Here is a 22,184-nt window from a genome sequence, read left to right on the forward strand (position 1 = left end):
CTTGGTTTCTGGTTCTGTGTACTCCTTCTATATTCCCTCCTGTAATCCCTACGTGAATCATCATGTCTTGGGGTTCTCTGTCTTCTATCCTGCCTTCTATAATTATTGCGTCTGCCACTTCCCTGTAATCTGGGACAACTGTACTTCCAATGTCCCTCTTCCCTACAGAAAGCACACTGATCTCTTCCTAGGGGTTCATGTCTCTGTCCATTATTGTTTCCCTGAAACCCTGTTCTGTGCTCTCTTTGTAAGAAAACAGTCGCAGGTTTCGGTCTCCTGTCCTCTCTATTATTATAAACCCTGAATGCCAGGTCCACTACCTGGGACGGACTCATCTCAGTGACGCCGTCCACCTTAGCTAACTTTTTCTTTATGTCTGGGGCACTATGGGTAATGAAAGCCATAGTGATCAAACGAGCATTTTCTGGGGCATCTGGGTTTATATCCGTGTGGTTAGTGTAAGTTTGAATAATCCTCTCAAGGAACTCTGACGGATCCTCATTAGCTCCTTGCTCGAGTTGCAATATTTTGTTAAAGTTTTTTTGTTTGGGGATCCCCTGCTGCAGTCCTACCAATAAACATTTTTCATACAGCTCCAACATCGCTGTTCCTCCATTGTTAGGGTCCCATCCAGGATCTTTCTCTGGGACAACAACCTCTGGCTCTGGGGACTGCCTATCCTGTTGGTGGAGACGGTCAGCCTCCTCCCTGGCTTTCCTGAATACCATCCTCTGCTCATCCAGCGTTAATAAAGTATGGAGCATGGACTGTATATCTGCCCGGTTAGGGCGGTGGGAGATGAAGATAGAGGCAAACAAGTTCGCCATCCTCTTAGGAGTCTGCCAGTACCAGGGAACAGAGCTCCTCCAATTTAAGAGGTCCGCAGTACTGAAAGGATGGTGCGACCGAAAGTACCCAGCAGGTCTCCCATGTTCATTCAAGCCACCCATTGGCATCTGGCGAAGGGGAAACTGCCCTGCCTCAGGGTGATCCTTCCTGCCAAAATGGGTGCCGAGGGCCTCCCCGGTGGCGCAGTGGTTGAGCGCTGGGTTGCGAAGCTGCCTGCGGACTCTGCGGCGCCGGTTCGATCCCTGGCTGCTCCCCGGCCACCAGAGGAGGGTCCCACATGGCGCGCAGACCTCTCCTGCTGCCCGCTGCTCCCCTCAGCAGTGTACTTCGGTCCTTCTGCCTGCTCTGCTCCCCGCTCTGGCTCTGGTGAATTCTCTCACCCTCCCGCGCTTCTTACTGTACCCAGTGCATGTATAAACAAAACAAATAAACAAATAAATAAATTAATTAAAAAATGCCTCTATAAAAAAAAAATACAAAAAAAAATACAAAAAAAAAAAAAAAAAATGGGTGCCGAGTCTAGTGTGGGGAGGAGACGCCATTTTAGTGTCCTCCCCAAAGGGCAGTGGAGGCTGTGCAGCCTCAGGGGTCTGCACGGGAGGGGCCTTGTCATATGGAAGAGGATTTTGTCCTGATGTATTTAAAGTATTTAAAATATGATGCTCCTCCTCTTCTAACTCTGCCCGCTGGCAGTCCTCATGGGAAGGGGAAGGTCTATCCTTTCTCTGTGCCATAAGCCAAGCCTCCACCATATCCAATTTATGGAGGGTGGCCTCTATCCGGTCCTGCATATTTTTAAAAGCTTGATCTTGTATGCTTTTATAAACTGACTCAAAGATGTTATGGTTCTCATCCCTCATGCACTTAATAGTTAAATCAAAGGCCTGATTTTGTTGTTGTATGGCCAAGTTAAAAGCCTGAATTTGTTGTTGCATGGCTAAGTTAAGAGCCTGAATGTGTTGTTGCACATTCTCAGTATGTGAAGTAGAACATCTACCTCTCACAGAAACAAGAATGTAGCAAATGGCGCTTACACATATTACCAAAAAAACACCCAGAAGCACAGACTGTAAAAGGATGGCTTGTAAACCACCCATGTATGTACACAATAGTAAAATCATGTGCCATACACCAGGCTTCATAAAATTATTTATATTAATGAAACTGGTGGTGATATTTAATGGAAGAAGGCTACTCAAATTCAAGGCCGGAAGGAAACTGAAAGAACTCAGGCTAGGGATGAAACTGTATAGGCTCATGGTTGAGGCCATATTTGAGTCAAAAACGCATCCACAAGGGCTGTACACACAGGGAAAAAACAGACTTTTCAGGACTTGAGACAAATATTATACTGCGAATCCTGCAGAACTAGTGCGCTTATGGTGACCAACGCAAGGAATGTTACTTTGGGCTGGTCAACCATGGGTGTAACTTGGAAACCACGCTGGGCGCCAAACTGTTGTAGAGCAACCCTGATACAAAACGGGGTGCCTGACTGTGGGTCCTCACCCGCACACTTAAAAGGACTTATCAATGCTCTACTGCAGGCACACGCGAAAGTTTAATAAAAGGTTTATTTACAAGGGAAGGGGAAATGAGGAGATGTACAGCTCAGGGAGAAAAGTGGGAGACAAAGTTTTAAATGAGTCCTACCCGATCCGCCGATCTGGAATCCCAAAATGGCGCTCTGAGAGCTGGCTGCGAACCAAGAGCCCTGAAGCCAGGAGGCGAACAACAGCAAGCCCCTCAAGGCCCACGTGTTTGGTTTTTATACCCAACCTGGCTGCTTAACTCCGCCCTCAGGTCCCAGCCACCCTCCCTTTGGTGGTGATGGCATTTGTCTTTCCCAATGTCCTGATGGCTTTAGTCTGGAGTGGGGGTGGAGTCCACAAAGCCTGTATGGGATTAGCTCAGGACATCCTTTCCCCCTAACAGGTTCACAAGACCAATGGGACTTCGTCTCTGGGTCAGTTCCTCCTGGGGCTTTCTTAACTCCGGAATGATGTACCCAAGGTTTTATGCCTGCAAATTTCAGAGAAGTATGTGTGTTCAACAAAACATCATAGGGACCAGTCCATTTTTCTGACAGCCTATACAAAATGGGGTGCCTGACTGTGGGTCCTCACCCGCATGCTTAAAAGGACTTATCAATGCTCTACTGCAGGCACATGCAAAAGGTTAATAAAAGGTTTATTTACAAGGGAAGGGGAAATGAGGAAATGTACAGCCCAGGGAGAAAAGTGGGAGACAAAGTTTTAAATGAGTCCTACCTGATCTGCCGATCAGGAATCCCAAAATGGCACTCTGAGAGCTGGCTGCAAGCCAGGAGCTGTGTAGCCAGGAGGTGAGCTATAGCGAGTCCCCCAAGGCCTATGTGTTTGGTTTTTATATCCAACCTGGCTGCCCAACTCCACCCTCAGGTCCCAGCCACCCTCCCTTGGTGGTGATGGGATTTATCTTTCCCAATGTCTTGATGGCTTTAGTCTGGAGTGGGGGGTGGGGTCCACAAAGCCTGTATGGGATTAACTCAGGACATCATTTCCCCCTAACACTATGATACCTTGTATTTCTGTGCTGTGGGAATTTCTGCTTTCATGTGACTCTTTTTATTTCCTCTCTTCTTTATTAGCTAGAGGCTTTTCTATTTTGTTTATGTCCTCAAAAAACCAACTTCTAGTTTCACTGATTTTTATATGCCGTGAACCAGCCACAGCAGCCTGGGTGTCAGGGGTTCCTGAAGGATGGGAAGGCATCCGCACAATTGTGGAAGGATGGGGGGGGAATGAGGAGACGCAAACACTTGATCAGTGTGCAGATATCTGTGGAACCAAGCTTAGCCAAGGTTTCGCCATTTTGTATATCCTCCACCTTGATATGTTAGTCTTTGTACAGCCGCATTCCGGAGATAGTTTCAACAGTCACAACCCTCACTCCACTTGGTGACGAAAAAGCAGACCACTCCAGCTGCCAATGAGGGCAGTCCTGTCCATAAATGGGACAGCACCACTAACCGTCTAATCAGTTTGAAACTATAACCGCGCGCGCCAAAATGCCTTTGTAGTAGCCAATGAGTAATTGCCAGCTTGTTTCAAAATTCTCACCTGCTTGTGATCCTATAAGAGACCCCTGCTTTCTCTGTTTGGGGCTCTCGACCTCTGCCATTGCATTGGTGCGTGTCGTGAGCCAGGACTCGAGCCCATAATAAACTCCTTTGTGTTCTTGCATCGGCTGTCTATGTCCTTGGGGGCTGCACTGGTCGACATTGGGTACAACAACATCCTCCTGCTGAGGATCTCAGCAGCCCTTTATTTATACATTACAAGAAAACCATGAGAGTACAGAAAGGGAACTGTTCAGGAAAAGGGAACTGCTAAGAAAAGGAACTCTTTCCCTGTTAAAGAGCCATAGACATGGAAATGTTAAGTACAAGATAAGTTTGCTTCCTTAACAAGCATATCTAAACAAGGCCTGGCAGCCTGCTAGGCTGGTTGTTCTCCTGGGCCATTCTCAAAGATAGGCACCCTTCTCCTTTTCCTGTGTCAAGAATTTGTATGCTAACTAGCCAATGTTATCAATGAATCACGCAGTGCCATGTGCCATCAAATTGGTTATTCAGTAATTGATCAAACAGCATTTGCAGTTTTACTTTTAAATGCGTATTTTGACAATTGCCATATAGAAATTAGCCATAAACAAATGAGGAGACACTAGCAGGAGTCAGCTAATGAGATTCCTGACTTTTCAGGAATCTGCCCCATGCCCGGACCCAGACCCTTGTCAGACGACATGGGTATCATGGCTCCCAGCATTTATAGTCTCTTTGATTTCCAGGTCACTCATTTCCACTCTTGTTCCTAATTGTAGGGGGATTAAGATTTCTACTAATTTAGGCATGTTTGCTCTTCTTTTGCAAGTTGCTTTGGGTGTACCATTAGGTTGTTTATGTGAAGTTAGTTCTTGCTTCCTAATATGGGCCTGTAATGCAACTATCTTCTCTCAGGAGTTGATGCAACTTTTACTGCATCCTATAGATTCTAGTTGCTTCTAGTCTCATTTTTGTTCATTTCAAAGTACTTTTTTATTTCTATTTTAACTCCCTCTTTTATCCATTAGCCACTGAGTAGCATATTACTTGATCTCCATATATTCATCATTGTCCCTGTTTTTATTTTTTTTTTTCTTATAGGTGCTTCCAAACTTTACTTCATTATGGTCAGAGAGAGTACTTGGCATGATTTCAATAATTTATCTCCTACACTGAGGGTTCCCCCCCTCCCCACCCACCCTACACAGACTTGGGTATTTGGAAGGAATCACCAGGAAGAACAGACAATTTGATATGACTAGAACTAGAACACAGCTGGAAACACAGGCTTGGGTAAACTGTGATATTGGAAGATCAAAAATGGCTTAAATGTTAAGAAAGAAAAAGGGTATCAGGCCTCCCTGGTGGTGCAAGGGGGTAAGCACAACACTGTGAAGCTTGCCAGGGAGCCTCCCACATGGCACAGCAGACCTCTCCTGTCTCTGCCAATGCTCCCACCTGAAGGGAGGCACTGCCACAATCCAGGCAACACCTGACATTTGGCAGGAGAAGAGGAAATGAAGGGGAGCATCATTAAAAAATGTTTACAAAAGTCAGGAATGACAAATATTTGAATGGGAGGTGTCCAAGAGAGGTTATCATTTGATGTAATCATTAATCTAGCACTGAAGCACTGGCTACAAATAACAAATAGCCAAGAAATTGCTCTTTAAAAAAAAACAAAAATGCAGAGACTATACAGGGGGCTTGGTGGGGAAGCAAAAGCAATGAAAAATGGCAGCATTCCAGGCCCTCCATTGGGAGATTACCTCCCAATATTTATTCCCAGGAGGAAAAAGCTTCCCTATGAATTCTAACATTTAAGGGAGAAATAATACCAAATCTAAAAGAATCTCTCCCACAAAACATAACAGGAGGTAACATTCCCCAATTAATATCACGAGGCCAGCATTATTCTGACACAAAATCAGACAAGAAGAAATTAATAATAAAAAGACAGAAAAGAACATGACAAGAAAATTCTTCTGGTGAACAACCTTCATGAACAACGATGCAAAAGCTCTCATTTTCAACGATGCAAAATTCAACGATGCAAAAAAATTGTGAGGGCCCCGTCCAGAGCAGACATGGAGCCCAGCCCTTCAGCTCTGTGCTGAGCCTGACGACCACCAGCCGTCCCTTTCAAAATTTAGAAAGGCCTGCTTTATTCTGGTTATGACGTGTGTGTGTATATACACACAGATAAGGAGTATAGTTCATAGGAGATAATGAGGTCAGACACAGAACCTGAAACTGTATGGGGCTCCCCCTCGAGACCACAGCCCTGTCTTGGGAGACCCTTAGAACCTGGGAGATCACAGGGTTCTCGCCCTCTGTCCTCAGCCCTGTGGCCACACGGGGGCGCTGCGGCGCTGTTCTAGTCTGGCAGCCAGGGGAGAGGCTGGGTGTGTGTGACTCAGGCTGAGAGGGTGAGCTGGGGCTGAGCATCACTGGGGGTAGGGAGTAAGATGCCCTGTGAGCAGTCCTGGCACCAGGCTGGGGTGGAGGGAGTGGGGGAGAGGAAAGGAGGCTCTGGAGCTGCCCTGGGTCTGAGGTGCCATCTTCTCTCCCCACAGCCTCTCTCTTCAGCCCCTTGAGGACCACACCCTGGAGACTGCAAAGCAGATGCTTTTCCCTTCTACTCCCTGTTCCTTTCCTGAGGGCTACAAGAATGTTTTTATTTTAAAATAATGTGTGTAAAAATTGGTACAAGATTCCTGTATATCCCACACCCCTTTTCTCTGTTAACATGGATATCTCTATCTTATCTGTACAGCTAATGGGGCAATAGTCACATGTTATCAATAATCCTAATTTGGGTGTCATTAGTATTTCTTTTGGCTTTTCCAGGCTCCCGTAGTCTCTCAGACTCTCCTTGGTTTTGATGATCTTGGCATTTAGGGGAGCGCTGCTCAGGTGTGTTGTAGATGAACCCTCAATGTGGGGTTGGTTGACTGGGGTGATGGGGTTGGGGGAAAAAAAAGACACATGAAGGGCCTTTCTCAGCACAGCACCCTGGAGAGTCACCTGCACCTGCTCCTCACTGGTGATGTCACCTTCCCCCCCTGGCTGAGGTCGGGTCTCCACTTCCTCCCTGGGAAGTTCTTTCTTTCCTGTGTCCCTTTCCACACAGCAGTTGTTGGAAGGAGTCACCATGTGGAGCCCACACTTAAGGGGTACTCTGCTATAAACATTTGTGTGCAGGTTTTGTGTGGAAGAAAATTTTCAAGTGAGTTGGGTAAATACCCAGGAGAGTAATCAGCAGGTTTTAGGGTAAATCTGTGTTTCACTTAATAGGAATTTGAAATTGCCAAATCTCTTCCAGTGACTGTGTGATTTTGCATTTCCTCTGCAGTACATGGGGGTCCTGTTGCTCCCCATCCTGGTCAGCACCTGGTGCACAGTGTCCCCCCTTATCTGAGTTTTCACTTTCCAAAGCCTCAGTTTCCCAAAATTAACCTAGGTTCAAAGTTTTTTCATAATAAGATATTTAGAGAGAGATCACATTCACTTAACTTTTATTACAGTACATTGTTGTGATTTCAATAGCCCTGTTTTAAAGTTATTATTATTAATCACACTGTGCCTGATTTATAAAGTAAATGTATCATATGTATATCAGGGAAATCTTTGTGTATGGAGGGCTCCCTATTATTGGTGGTTCTGGTATCCACTAGGGGTCTTGGAATACATCCAATGTGGATAAGGGGGGCTGCTGTAGTAGCATTTGGATTTAGGCCATATAAAAGGTGTGTATTGCGTGTCTTTGTTTTAATTTGCACTTGCATTTATATATGTCTTTCAGCATATGATGTTGAGTGTCTTTTCATATGTGTCGTCGCCATCAATATAGTTTCCTTGGAAACTGTTCAGAGTTTTGCTCAATTTTAAAATGTTATCTGTTCCTTGTTGAATTTTAAGGGTTGCATGCATATTCTAAAGCAGGTATTATATTAGAGTTATATTTTGCAAATATTTTCTCCTGGTCTCTGGCCCCAGCTCTTTTGCAGACCTAACACTCACATCAGTACATACATAGGTTTTCCTGGGAAGAGAAATGAGGAGTTGCTGAGTACAGTGAGTTCAGACTACAGGAGACTTGATTGACTGAGGATGATGCGACTTATGTATTTGTGTATGTTCTTGTGTATTTATGAATGCTCTCTGTGTGCGTGAATAACAAATATTAATAATTATCAAAATCATTTATTATTGGGCCTCCCTGATGACGCAAGGGGTTGAAACAGCCTCTGCAGCACGAGTTTGATCCTTGGCCAGGGAGCTACCCACATGGCACAGAAGACCTCTCCTGACTTGCCCGCTGCTCCCCTCAGCAGTGTATTTCAGTTAATCTGCCTGTTCTGTTCTCCTCTCTGTCTGTGGTGAATCCTCTCACCACCCTGCACCTCTGGCCTGTACCCCAGTTCTTGTATGCATAAATAAATACGTCTTCAAAAAATCATTTATCAAAAATAAATCACACGACAATCCCTGACAGTATCAAACACTTGGCAGATCTCCCTCGGTCACATGTTCTCAGGCTCTGACCTTCTACTCTGCCATCTTGTCACTGAATGATTTTGCCTTAGAATTTCCACCTGACCAAGTGGGCTGGGTGGATGGACACACCTTCCCACCGAAAGGAGCTAAAAACGTGAGATGTGTGAGATACAAAACCATCTTCTTAAAAGCCTTAGTACTGACAATCTAGTAATAAACAGCCACACCCAGAAGGGGAGGGCGTGGGCCCCACAGAGAACAGCTTCCTGAGGAGGGAGGAAGGGCTGAGAGGGCCCCGCTCAGAGCAGACACCGAGCCCAGCCCTTCAGCTCTGTGCTGAGCCTGAGGACCACCACCAGCCATCCCTTTCAAAACTTAGGAAGACCTGCTTTATCCTGTCTATGATGTGCGTGGGGGGGGGAGTGTATGTATATACACACATGTATGTGTTACATTTCTTAGGATATCATGTGTGCTTACGATAAAAATACAAAATGTTATAAACAAAGCATTTTCAGACCAGGAGGGAGTAAAAAACACTATCAGCTGTTGTTAACAATGGGAAACAGAAAGGCATTGAAAGGAGGAGATGACCTCAAGTTTGGAAATGACCCCTCATTTTCAACCTTCCCCAGGCAGCACCTGAGTCCTTCCCCAGCACCTGAGCCCAGAGGAGAAGGGCTGCCCAGGAGGGAGCAGGAGGGAGGGAGCTGGACGTGGACAGAGACCACCCTGTCCAGGTTGAAGGGCTGTGGGGTCCTGGCCAGGGAGGCTCAAGAAAGCAGGGAGCATCTACTCAGGCCTGAGAGAAAGAATCTAGAGACAAAGTAAACCCAGTTTCTGATGACATTGCAAACATTTAAGTCACTTCTGCCATAACCCAATACAATGGCCCAAGGAAACTAATTTGTATGAGGTGAATTAGACCTTTTTTTTTGAAGTGGAGTTCGAGAGTACTACCATCTTTACTTAAAGGGATGAATGACAAAAACTATCATTATTTAGATTTGGTTAACCTGTACACACTTTCTAGAAAATGAATGTGAGCTGTCCCTTTATGAAAATCAACTGACAGATGATTAATGATAGTAATTAGCTGCCTTGATAAAGTACAAGCTCCAAGTGCAAACCAGATAGTGGAAAATTGTGTCCCATCGCTGTAAACTTGACAACTTCCAGTAGCCACTTACTTTGTCTGGGGTCTTTGGAACATAAAACACACGATTTTCAAAATTTGGTTCTAGAATAATTAACATAAATATCATATAACATAGTAGAACAATGCATCACTTAAAATCACGTATTAATTCAAGATTAATAATCAGGAAAGGAGGGGGCCAGCAAAGGTATAGGGTGTGGTTCTCAGGGTCTCAGCCCTTTGGGCTGTGTCTGGGGTGGGTAAGGTTACTGTTGGGGATGCCCCATCTATGGGCAGTTTCTCTCCTCTCTTTCACAATCTGGCTCAAGCCCTCCTTCAGAATACAGTGACTCACCCCCAGTTCTCACTCCCCATTGCCTGGAGGGTCTCCAGAGCAGCCAATCAGCATCACAGCTGTGCCAGTCTGGACTCAAGAGTCTCCCCCAGACCCAAAAGCACCAGTCATGAGGCCCCCCAACCCTCCTGCTGCTGCTCTCAGGGGCCCTGGCCTTGACAGAGACCTCGGCTGGTGAGTGCAGGCTCTGGAGAGAAAAGGTCACTGAGGAGGGGGGAACCAGAGGAACCCTGGGGGGGGGGGCAGGACCCCAGAAAAGGCTCAATTCCCCCATTGCTGACCCTGTTATGCCCCTTGACTCCACCCTGTCCTGACCCCTTTCTGTACCTCCAGCCTCCCTCCTCCTTTTGTTCCATTGAGTCTCCAGCCTTCTATTTTTTTTAAGATTCACTTATTAATGCATGCAAGAACTGGGGTACACGCCAGAGGTGGGGCACACGGGGGTGAGAGGATACACCAGAGACACAGTGGAGAGCAGAACAAGCAGGCTAACTGAAATACAGTGCTGAGGGGAGCAGCGGGTGAGTCAGGAGAGGTCTGCTGCGCCATGTGGGCCGCTCCCTGGCCAGTCAGGGATCAAACTAGTGCTGCAGAGGCTGTGGGTGGCTTCATAGGTTGCTTCTTAACCCTTTGAGCCATCAGGGAGGCCCGCTCATCCTCTGCCCCATTTCAATCTCAGGAGCCCCCTCGCCCCCCCCGCCCCCCCGCCCCCCCCCGCCCCGTCTCCCCAGCCCGGGTCTCCCTCCCGCCCCCAGGCTCCCACTCCCTGAGGTATTTCTCCACCGGGATGTCCCGGCCCGGCCTCGGGGAGCCCCGCTTCATCGCCGTGGGCTCCGTGGACGACACGCAGTTCGTGCGCTTCGACAGCGACTCCCCGGGCCCGAGTGTGGAGCCGCGGGCGCCCTGGGCGGGGCAGGAGGGGCCGGAGGACTGGGAGGAACAGACGCGGACCGCGAAGGGAATGCGCAGACATTCCCAGAGAACCTGCTTGTCCTGCGCGGCTGCTACAACCAGAGCGCGGCCGGTGAGCGGGGCGGGGCGGGGCGGGGCGGGGCGGGGCGGGGCGGGGCGGGGCGGGGCGGGGCGGGGCGGGGCGGGGCGGGGCGGGGCGGGGCGGGGCGGGACGCGGTCACGGCCCCATCCCCACAGATGGGCGGGGAACCCCCGATTTCGGTCAGGGCGTTACCCCAGCAGGTGGACCCGCCCTTCCCTCCACCCAGGGACAGGCCACAAGACGTTGAACTGCCAGGCTGCAGTTGAGGTTGAGGTTTATTCTGGCGGGGGTGGGGGTGGGGGGCGGCGGGCGCGGTGACCGCGGGGTGACGCGGGGCAGGGACAGGGTCCACACCCTCCAGGAGATGTTTGGCTTCCAAGTGGGGCCCCATCGGCGCCCCCTCTGTGGGTACCATCAGTCCGCCTTACGCGCAGTTTACATGCCCTGAACGAGGACCTGCTCTGCTGTTACAAATGACAGGTTTCCCAGATGAGACTTAACAAGTTTGTCTTTCCTGTGTTTCTTGCAATTCCCCCCTTGTTTGACAGGTTGTCTTTATGGCCAGGCCTCTGGGAGAAGCATTAACAAGTCATCAGCTATGGAAGAAAAGCAAGCTGTTGCCCACTTTTCTCCATGCCCACCCCTCCCCTTTGCAGACCCTCGCCCATCTCTCCCTTTTTCCCCCTTTGTATAATTGCCCCGCCCTCTGCCAAAGAACAGGGCAGTGGTCTTTCAGACATGCGTCTGCTGCCCTCCTCATTTGTCCACGAATTAAACTACTTTCCTTTTCCTCAAACTCTTTCCTTTTATTGGCTGAGGGAAACTGAGGCTGGCGTTCAACATCACCTGCGCTCCTGGACCAAGGTGGACAGGGCGCCTCAGATCACTGGGGAATAAGTGGGAGGCAGCTGGAGCAGCTGAAGAATACACAAACTCCCTGGAGGGTACTTCCTTGGAGGGGCTGCGCAGATACCTGGAGAATGGGAAGAAGGGGTAAGAGATAAGAGGAGAGACGAGGTCTCCCAACCTCCCACAGGCTGGCACCAGCAGAGAGGATGGAGTGACTCATGGTCACAGCAGTGCCTCCTCTCTGGTCAGGGGAGGAGGAGCCCACCTAGCTTTCCTGACTGTTTTAGAGGACCCTAATTTGCCTCACAACAGTTAAGGAATCCAGTGTCTCCTGAGCCTGAGGGGAGACCAGCCCTGAAATCACCCTTCAAGGAATGTTTTGAACCCGGCAGCCCTCTTGGGAACCATCGGTTTTTCTCACAGGGTCTTGTGATTGATCTGAGGACATTTTTCTGATCTGACTCCTGCTTTTCTGAGTCCCCAGGTCAGGAGCAAAAGTCTGTGCTTTTCTCCTTAGGGAACTGCATCCTCCTATCAAGAGCTGTCACCCTAATTCTAGACTTTCTAAGGAATAAGAGATTTTTCCCAGACTCCCCAGACCAGGCTGGTTTCTAGATTTTGTGCTTCCTCTTCTAAACCCACTGCCCTGTCCATTCTGAGGATGGTCACATGAGGGTTTTTCAGGGCCCATGAGGGAAAAACCCAGAGTGTGGAAGTTCTCACCCTTCTTCCCAGTGGCCCCAAGAATACACATGACCCACCACCCCACCTCTGACCAGAAGGTCACCCTGAGGTGCTGGGCCCTGGGCTTCTACCCTGCGGACATCACCCTGACCTGGCAGTGAGAATGGGAGGACCTGACCCAGGACACGGAATTGGTGGAGACCAGGCCTGGGGGGAATGGAACCTTCCAGAAGTGGGCAGCTGTGATGGTGCCGTCTGGAGAGGAACAGAGATAACACTTGCTATGTGCAGCTACTGGAGCCCCGAGTGCTGGCTTGGGATAAGGAGGGAACGTGAGCTCAGAGCTTCTCGGGATCAGGAGCCCTTCTGGAGACCTTCAGAGCATCAGATGGGGGCCTGAGGCTCAGAGTCTCCCCTTCCCTTCCCTTCCAGTGCCCCCTCCTCAGCCCACCGTCCCTACTGACTCTACCGACTCCACTATGGACATCATTGCTGGCCTGGTTCTCCTTGGAGCTGTGCTCACTGGAGCTGCGGTGGCTGCAGCTGTGATGTGGAGGAAGAAGCTCAGGTAGGGATGGGAGTGGGGGGATCTTGTCCACTGGGGGCTGTCATATCCCAGGGAGAACTTGCCCTACTTGGTCTGGGAAGTACCACCCACACACTTGTGTTGCCCAGTCTGGAGCTGATTGCCAACTGTGTTTTGTAAAACATTTTTGAAAACAAATCACATTGTTCACCTTGATAATTCTGGTGATGGACCCTGATCCCAGCAAATGACAGAGGGGAAGGTCCCTGCTGAGGGCAGACACAAGGAGGCAGTTGGTCCAGTCCCCTCTACTTGGGGATTCCTTTAGGACTTCATAGCCTGACTCCTCTTTGGTCTCATGTGATGCTTCCTCCCACAGGAGGACAAGGAGGAAGCTACACCCAGGCTGCAGGTAAGTATAGATCAGGGCTTTGGTCCCTGAGCCCCTGGGGACAGTGTAGAATGAGCCCACAGGGGAATCACCCCCATCAGTCCCTTCCATGGTCTCATCTCTCTATGGCTTTGACCAGGTTCCGTTTTGTTCTCCCCCAGGCAGTGACAGTGCCAAGGAATCTGATGTGTCTCTCACAGCTGCTAGAGGTGAGGAGGCCTGTGGTGGGAGGGCCTAGGGCAGAGAGGATGGGCCAGGTGATAGGGAAGCTGGGAGGGGGACATTCTAAGGATGCGGTGGTCTATGGTGAATGTCGACACTTATGTGTTTCTTTGAATTTTTTATGATCCTTTTCTTTCTCAGTGAGCCAGCTGCCTTGTGGGGGCTGAGTGTTGCAGGATTTCTTCTCACCCCCACTTTGTAACTTCAAGATACTCTGATTTCCTTTGCTGCAAAAGGCATCGGAATGTGTCTCTGTTCTTACTAGATAATGTGAGGAGGTGGGGAGACTGGGCCAGCCCTGCCCACCAGGCCTCTCCCCACACTGACCTGTGTCTCTCCCTGATGACTTTCCTGCTCTAGCAGAGGCAGCTTAGTCTGCGTCTACCCCTGTTTTTGTGTTTTCCTCAAGAATAGTAACTATTTCCTCTTTGAAATAATAATTTGAGTTCTGGAATTACTTTTTGTAAGCTTGCCCAATGGGTTTGGTGGGCTAATAAAAATGATTTCCAAAATTTGATATGAAATAAATGGGAAACCTTTCAGAATCATGTGTTTGCTGTGCTGAGTCTGTGCAGGTGGGGGCGGGAGAGGCTGTGAGGAGCCGAGGGGGACAGGGCCTGTGTCCAGTCGGTGCTCAGTGCGTCATGGGCTTTGACGTGGTCACTCCTCAGCGGTCATCTCTCTGTTCCTTTGTCCTAGTCCTTCAGGAGCACCTGTCCCAGCAGGGCCTGTGATCACAGGGACTCAGAATCCACCTGGCCTTGTGCTGTCATGTCTGGGCTGGGAGTGCTTGTGTGGCTGGGTCAGCCCAGGCTCAGCTCAGGATCTAGCCTTTCTATCGATTCCTATTTGCTTCTTGTTTTATTTTATTTTATTTTATTTTATTTTATTTTATTTTATTTTATTTTATTTTATTTTATTTTATTTTATTTTATTTTATATATATTTTTTGCTTTATGCCTCTTCTCCTTAATGTTTAGAGACCAGGCCTCATGTCCTCTTGGTCCCTGTCTCTGACAGCGACAGGAGCATCTGTCATTGTCCCCACAAAGCTCAGCGTATCCCCTGCACACAGGAGTCCGGTGAGATGGATATCCAGACTCATCTGATTTTTGGCCTCATTTAGGACTTTTTTCTGGATTATCATTTCTATCTTTTCCAACAAAATCCTGGTATTACTAGAGAGGAGGATTTGATAATTTCGTTATGGATTGAGGTGAGTTCCTGATAGATTTCTATTTTTTTCTACAGCTTCTCCCTGTAACCCTGCCCTTAAATGTAGTAACCCCTGTGCTGGTGCTAATCGCAACCCATGGATTGATGGAGTCAGTTACCGTCATAGTTGGCTGAAAAATAGGACCCATAAGCCTAGGAACTTGGGCCTCCCTGGTGGCCCAGGGATAAGTCTCAGCGCTATCACCTCTACACCCTGAGTTCAACCCCCAGCCAGGGAGCTCACACATATGGCACAGCAGAACTCTCCTGTTTTGCTCGTTGCTCCCTTTAGCAGTATGTTTCAGTCAGTCTGCCTGTTCTGCTCCCCACTCTGTCTCTGGTGAATCCTCTCACCAACCCCACCCTGCACTTCTGACCTACACCCCAGTTCTTTATGCAAAAATAAATCTTAAAAAAAAATATGGACTCCTTTTCAAAAGAAATACACCTGTGTAATGTGCCAGAATATTAAGACACATTCTCTGGAACAGGGAGGTGCTCAACTCTGATGACACAACTGATGTTGCACCAGATGTGTGACTGAGTGTATATGCAACTAGGAAACCTCAATGAACTAAAAACATGCACAACTTGTGGCCTGTGGAGAGTGTGTCCTAGTGGGAAGGGGAGACTGGGGACTGTGTGACAGTAGATCAGATAGTCAACCACACGTGTCTGGTTAGAAGTGGGTAAGGGATGTGGGAAGGTGACAGGATGGTTTTCTTCCCAACGTGGTCAGTGTGGGTCTCACCAAAGTGACCTTTGAGAAAAAACTGATGGACACGTTGCCCACAGGGATGTGATGTGCAGGGAAGTTCAGTCCAGGCAGGACAACCTCCAGTGCAGATGCCTAAGCAGGAATGTGTCTGTGTGACTAGCATGAGCAAGGAGGCCAAGGGCTGGAGCAGAGGCCAACTGAGATGGGATCTGTGTGCACCCAGGTCATTCAGCCTGAGGATGTTGGGAGGGTTTCACTCTCTGAGTAAGATGTGGGGTGACAAGAACTTCTGAGCAGATATACACCTGTGGGACTTCTCTCTGGTAGCCTCAGTCTGGCTGCTGTGCAGCAATGAAGGATGAGAGGTGGGAAGAGAAGTGGAGGAAACCAGTGCCGGTCCCAGGACAGAAAGTTTCATGGCTTTGTTAGGTTGTGTGCAGGGAAAAATAGGAAGTGATAGGACTGTGCATAGTTAGAGATGGACATTACAGTGTTTCCTACTGCTGGGCTGTGAGAAAGGGGTCAGGATGACACTCAGTGTCTCAGACTGTGCAGGCAGAGAGGCAGAGCCTCAGTGACATAGGGAGACCCCAGAAGAGCCATATGTGGGCATCGTAGGCTCTCAATTTAGGAAAGTTGAATCAGATCTATTAGAATTGAAAGTGATGTTGGCAATTGGACAGACAAGTCTGGGGCACAGGTGAAATGTGTGAGGTAAGAAATAGATCTGGGAGGTGATGTGATGTCAATGATATTTAAAGTCTTGAGCATGTAAGGGTCACCCAGAAAGTGATGACTAAGCAAGAGAAAGGATCAGAATTGAACCCCAGATTCCACAGTGATGAGTAATCGGAGCAGAAACCCCCCCAGAGCTGACTGCACAGTCTGACACATGGAGAAGATATGGAGACCAGGGAGCCCCCACTTCAGTGAGCAGAGGAGTCACCTGGACTCTCATGAAGACTCATGAGAAGGTCTAGAACTGGGCCTATGAGTCTGTTATTTGTCCCCTCCCCCACCGTAGGGATGGAGAATTTAGGGCTGATGCTCAGGAAGAGGCACTTTCATCCCTGGAAGCAGGAACAAATAACAGGGACTCTGGAGTCCAAGTTCCCATCCAAAGAGATTGAGGGAAACTGGGGAATCCAGATCTGGGGGAGCAACTGTTATGACATAGACACCTGGCTCTTCTCTGAGGCCTGTACCCATATTTACTCACTAATGGGTCAATCTGAGGAGCCCTAACATGACAGTGGACCTGTCTTGCTACTGGGAGTCCAGAGGGCCCAGGGGGCCCAGGTTTCAGGTCTTACGTCCAGTTCTTTTATCCATTTTGAGTTGATTTTTGTGCACGGTGAGAAGTAGTGGTCTAGTTTCATTTTTTTGCATGTGGAGGTCCAGTTTTCCCAGCACCATTCATTGAACAAACTGTCCGTGTTCCATTGCATATTCTTTGCTCCTTTGTCAAAGATTAAGTTGTTCATATAAGTGTGGCTTTATTTCTGGGCTCTCTATTGGTTCCACTGGTCTGTGTGTCTGTTTTTGTTCCAATACCAAACTGTTTAAATTATTATGTCTTTGTAGTATAGCTTGAAGCTTGGAAGTGTGATACCTCCTTTCTCCTTTGTTTTCATCAGAAAGAATTTTGCTATTCGTGGTTTTTTGTGGTTCCATATGAATTATATCAGTATTTATTCTATTTCTTTGAAGAATGTCATTGGGATTTTTATTGGAATAGCATTGAATCTGTATATTGCTTTTGGGAGGGTGGCCATTTTACTAATGTTGATTCTTTCAATCCATGAGCAGGGGATGTCTTTGCATTTCTTTGTGTCTTCTTCAATTTCTTTGAACAGTGTTTTATAATTTTCTTTGTATAAGTCTTATACCTCTTTTGTGATGTTTATTCTCAAGAATTTGATTTTTTTGGTTTCAATTATAGAAGGAATGGTTTTCTTGATTTCTTCTTCTGATTGATTGTGTATAGGAAAGCTACTGATTTTTGTGTTGATTTTGTATCCTGCTACTTGACTGAACTGGTTGATTATTTTCAGTAGTTTTTCTGTGTAGTTTTTAGGATTCTCTATGTATATTATCATATCGTCTGAAAATAGTAATAGTTTGACGTCTTCTTTCCCTATTTGGATTCCTTGTATATCTTTCTCTTGTCTTATTGCCCTGGCTAGGCCCTCTAGTATTATACTGAAGAGCAGTGGTGAGAGAGGACAACCTTGTCTTGTTCCTGATCTTCAAGGAAAGGCCTTCAGCTTTTTGCCATTGAGAATAATGTTGGCAGTGGGTTTGTTGTATATGGCTTTTATCATGTTAAGGTTTGTTCCTTCTATCCCAAGAATTTCAAAGGCCTTCATCATAAATGGATGTTGGACTTTGTCGAATGCTTTCTCAGCATCTATTGATATGATCATATGGTTTTTATTTTTCTTTTTGTTGATGTGTTGGATTATACTGATTGATTTTTGTATGTTGAACCATCCTGGTGCCCCTGGGATGAATCCCACTTGAGCGTGGTGTACTATCCCTTTGATGCATTGTTGGATTCTGTTGGCAAGGATTTTGTTGAGGATTTTTGCATCAGTGTTCATTAGGGTGATTGGCCTGTAATTTTCTTTTTTTAAAAAATTTATTTATTTATGCATACAAGAGCTGGGGTACAGGCCAGAGATGTAGGGGGTGAGAGGATTCACCAGAGACAGAGTGGGGAACAGAACAGACAGACTGACTGAAACACACTGCTTAGAGGAGCACTGTGAGGCAGGAGAGGTCTGCTGCGCCATGTCGGTTGCTCCCTGGCCGGACTGGGATTGAACTCATATTGCAGAGGCTGCGTCATAGTGCGGTGCTTAACCCCTTGCACCACCAGGGAGGCCCCTACCTGTAATTTTCCTTTTTTGTGCTGTCTTTGTTTGGGTTTTGGTATTAGTGTAATGCTGGCTTTGTATAATGTATTTGGTAGTATTCTTTCTTTTTCAATTTTTTGAAAGTGTTTGTGTAGGATAGGCACTAATTCACTTGTGAATGTTTGGTAGAATTCATTTGTGAAGCTGTCTGGTCCTGGGCTTTTGTTTTTGGGGAGTGCTTTGATTACTGCCTCAATTTCGCTGCTTCTAATTGGTCTGTTCAGTTGTTCTATTTCTTCTTTTGGACCATTTATTTTCTTATTGTTGGGTTGTAAGACTTCATTTATAATATCAATTCTAGATACAAGTCCTTTCTCAGATACATGATCTGATTTGTAATCATTTCTCCCATTCTGTGTCTACACTCTTAGACTTACACAATAGTATACACTAGTGACTGGATACAGGCATAGATATATTTTTCTGGAAAGAGAAATGATAAATTGCTAATTGGTTTTGAGCAGATGACTTGGCTCACTGGTGGGAAGTGGTGTTACTCATTTAGCTATGTAAATTCCTTTTTTAAAAGGAATTTGTACAAGAACTGGGATTTTGTACAAGAACTGGAATTTGTACAAGAACTGAGGTACAGGCCAGAAGTGTGGGGGCTGAGAGGATTCACCACCTACAGAGTGGGGAACAGTCAGGCAGATCGACTGAAGTACACTCCTGGGAGTAGCTACATAAATTCTTGAGTATAAAATTTTCTTCTGTGCTCATGAAATAATGCTTTCAAAATTAAATCCTACTAAAATCCCTTCAACTGCATCATGTCCTAACCACATGCTAAGCCCAGAGCGGCACGACTGCCACATTATAAATCTGCTCATCATCATCTCTCACGGCCCATGGCTACATGTTGGGGTCACTGTTGGTGGTGTCCATGCTGTGGGCTCTAGACATATGTGTAATGACGTGGACACCATATTGTGTCCTACACAGCAGACTCACTGCCCTCGATATTTTCTGTGCTCCAAGGAAACAGAAGCAAAGATAGACCAGTGGAGACACATCAAACTGCAAGCTCATGCCCAGCGAAGGACACTGTCATTGCATGTAAAGACACCCTATGGAGTGGGAGAAATAATTTGCATATCATACATCAGGATATATAAATAATACATATAACTCAGCCATCAGAAACAACCCAATCAAAAATGGGGAGAGGAGCTGAGTGGACACGTCTCCAAAGAAGATGCAGATGGCCACAGGCACATGGAAAATGCTCCCATCACACGTCATCAGGGGATGCAGATCAGAACCACAATGAGACACCACCTCACACCTGTGAGGTGGCTCATATTAAAAAGACCAGAGACAACAAGTGTTGGCAAGATGTGAGGTAAAAGGAACATTTATACACTATTGTGGGAACTGGTCCAGCCCCTACAGAAACAATATGCAGTTTCCTCAAAATATTAAACAAAGATCTGCCAGAGGCCCCAGTGTCCACTCCTTGGGATTTACCCAAAGGATGCAAATGCTCCTTTCAAGGGATATGTGTACTCTTGTGCTCATTGCAAAATAGTTACAATAGCCAAATTATGGAAACAATCTATGTGCATAAAATACATGAGTGGAACTATTGTGGGAAGTACACAATGGAATACGACTCAGCTGTGAAAAAAGATGGAATCTTGAATTTACAACAACATGGGTGGAAATGGGTAAAATTATGCTAAGTGAAGTAAATCAGAAGAATCACAAATACCAGATGATATGACTCATGTGTGCAATATACAGAAACCCAGCAAAGGAACAGAGAAAACCTAACCTGCCTGTGGAGTCTGGTTGCAGAACTGAGGCACCAGAGGGGGTTGAGGGTGGGAAGCAAAAGGAATAAGAAGGCCCAGAGTACCACAGGGGAGGACTCTGGGTGCATTGGAGTTGGGGGGGTGAGGGAACCTGCATTTGAGGAGGTGAGTCTCCAACTTTGAGTCATGTGCCGTGTGTAAAAATACAACAATAAAAAATCAATTTTAAACCAACAGAAAAAAGTAACTGTCGGGGACCAGCCTCCACAAAATGTCCTGTCAGGGGTTCCTGAAAGGATGAGATGGCCTCAGCAACTTGTAAGGGGCTGAAATTCAAGGACTGAGGGGAAGGGGATGAGGTAGAATGAGGAGACACCGGCACTTGGTGAGGTGCTAGTATCTTCTGCCGAGAGCCTCAGCAGGTTCTTTATTTATACATTTTTTACAAGCAGTGAGATTACATTATCATGTGCATAGAAACAAAGCAGAAACAATCAGTGCATCTCTTTTTCCATAGGCTTTTGGCCACTACGTGCTCTCAGTAAGAAGGCAACCTTCAAGGTTAATAAAAAAACTAAGCCTTACACTCGAACTCATTTTTTCAGCTAAACAATAACCTAAGACAGTGGATAGCCACCTGTACATCCCTATCAGCCAAAGCCTAAGCAAGAAAAGACTTTTCTTATTCGCATGGCCTTCAGCCGGGACCGGCTGCTTCTCTGCTATCAGAACTTTTTCTACCTAGAAACTCCTTAACTCAAATAGCTTCATTTAAAAACTTTCCCAGGAAACTTCAAGAGAAGGCAAAAGAAGGACCTACTATAATTGTTGTGCTGGATTGCTTGTCAGGCATGTTCAATAAATTGTCCCCCATTGTCAAGTGAGCCAAATTGTTTAATAACTAATTTCTAAACAGGTTTTTCCGTGCCACTTATTTGCAGTATAGTGATGCATATAATTTATTGCCTAATGTACTTTTTTGAAAATCTTCAACCCCATGGTGTGAGGCACAAGGAATCTTCAGCCCCACAGTGTGAGGCTTTTTAGCTTTGGCCCCACGGTGTGAGGCCCTTTATCTTCGCTGCTTGCCAGTGTCTTATCTGGCTGGGGCAACAAGGCCTCCTGCAGCAAGTAACTTATCTTCTCCATCCATCACTGACCTCAGGACTTTGCCTTCGCCTCCTCACAGGGTGAGGGGCTGGTTGTCCACAAGGTCAGAGGCAGGAGGTCCAGGGACTCCTGGGGCTGCTCAGACTCTGCTGAGTAGAGACACTGCAGAGAGGGCGGCTCTGAGCGGAACCAGAGACAGAAGGTCAGAGTAACAACAGTGATGAATGAGGATCTGCTTCCCAAGGAGAGGGGAGTGTGTGTGTGTGCGCGCGCGCATGTGTGTGTGACAGAAGAGACAGGGCACACATCATAAGGCAATGGGAAGACAATTGCACATCAAGCTCCAGCATAAATGAATTCAAATCCCACAGAGTGAAGAGTGTCAGGCAACACCGAATTAAGTACAGTTCTGTGGAGAAGCAGTTTGGAGCAGGACTTGAGGCAGCAGAGGATCTGGAGACAGGAGGGGATTTGGGACTCTTCCCATGGTTAGGTGTAAGGAGCCTGGATGGGACCCTGCTGGGCTGTGGGGGCAGCTCCCCCTGACAGCTCCCTCTCTCCTCCTCTAATGCTCACTCCAAGCTCACCTCCTTTGGCATCTGGGGGCTCCAGCCTGGCACCGCCCTATGTTTCCCAGGGGGTCACTTCCTCCGTGTAAATTTCCTATATGTTATGGGATGTAGTTCAATTAAGTAGATTTTGAAAAATTAAAAATACAGATTTAAATACTTTCAATAATAGAAAGTACTGAAATAAATATATCTAAAGCCACATAAGAATTAATTTTACATAGATGACTGGCTCAAGAAGATGTGGTATAGATACACAATGGAATATTACTCAGCAATCAAAAAAGATAAACTCATGCCATCCACA

At 47.0% G+C, this 22,184-nt stretch overlaps 1 protein-coding gene across 1 annotated transcript in view; it reads left to right on the forward strand.

The window, feature by feature from the left end:
* LOC311188217 (class I histocompatibility antigen, Gogo-B*0102 alpha chain-like) overlaps positions 1-22,184 on the forward strand; it is a gene marked incomplete at both ends in the record, with an annotated part of 231,494 nt that overhangs the window by 67,605 nt on the left and 141,705 nt on the right. The window contains one exon of the mRNA XM_084259368.1: positions 10,042-10,101. Within this exon, the coding sequence (XP_084115494.1) occupies positions 10,042-10,101 (60 nt within the window). The remainder of the gene's footprint in view (positions 1-10,041; positions 10,102-22,184) is intronic.

The sequence above is a fragment of the Talpa europaea genome (assembly GCF_964194135.1).
Source record: "Talpa europaea genome assembly, chromosome: 2".
NCBI lineage: Eukaryota > Metazoa > Chordata > Mammalia > Eulipotyphla > Talpidae > Talpa > Talpa europaea.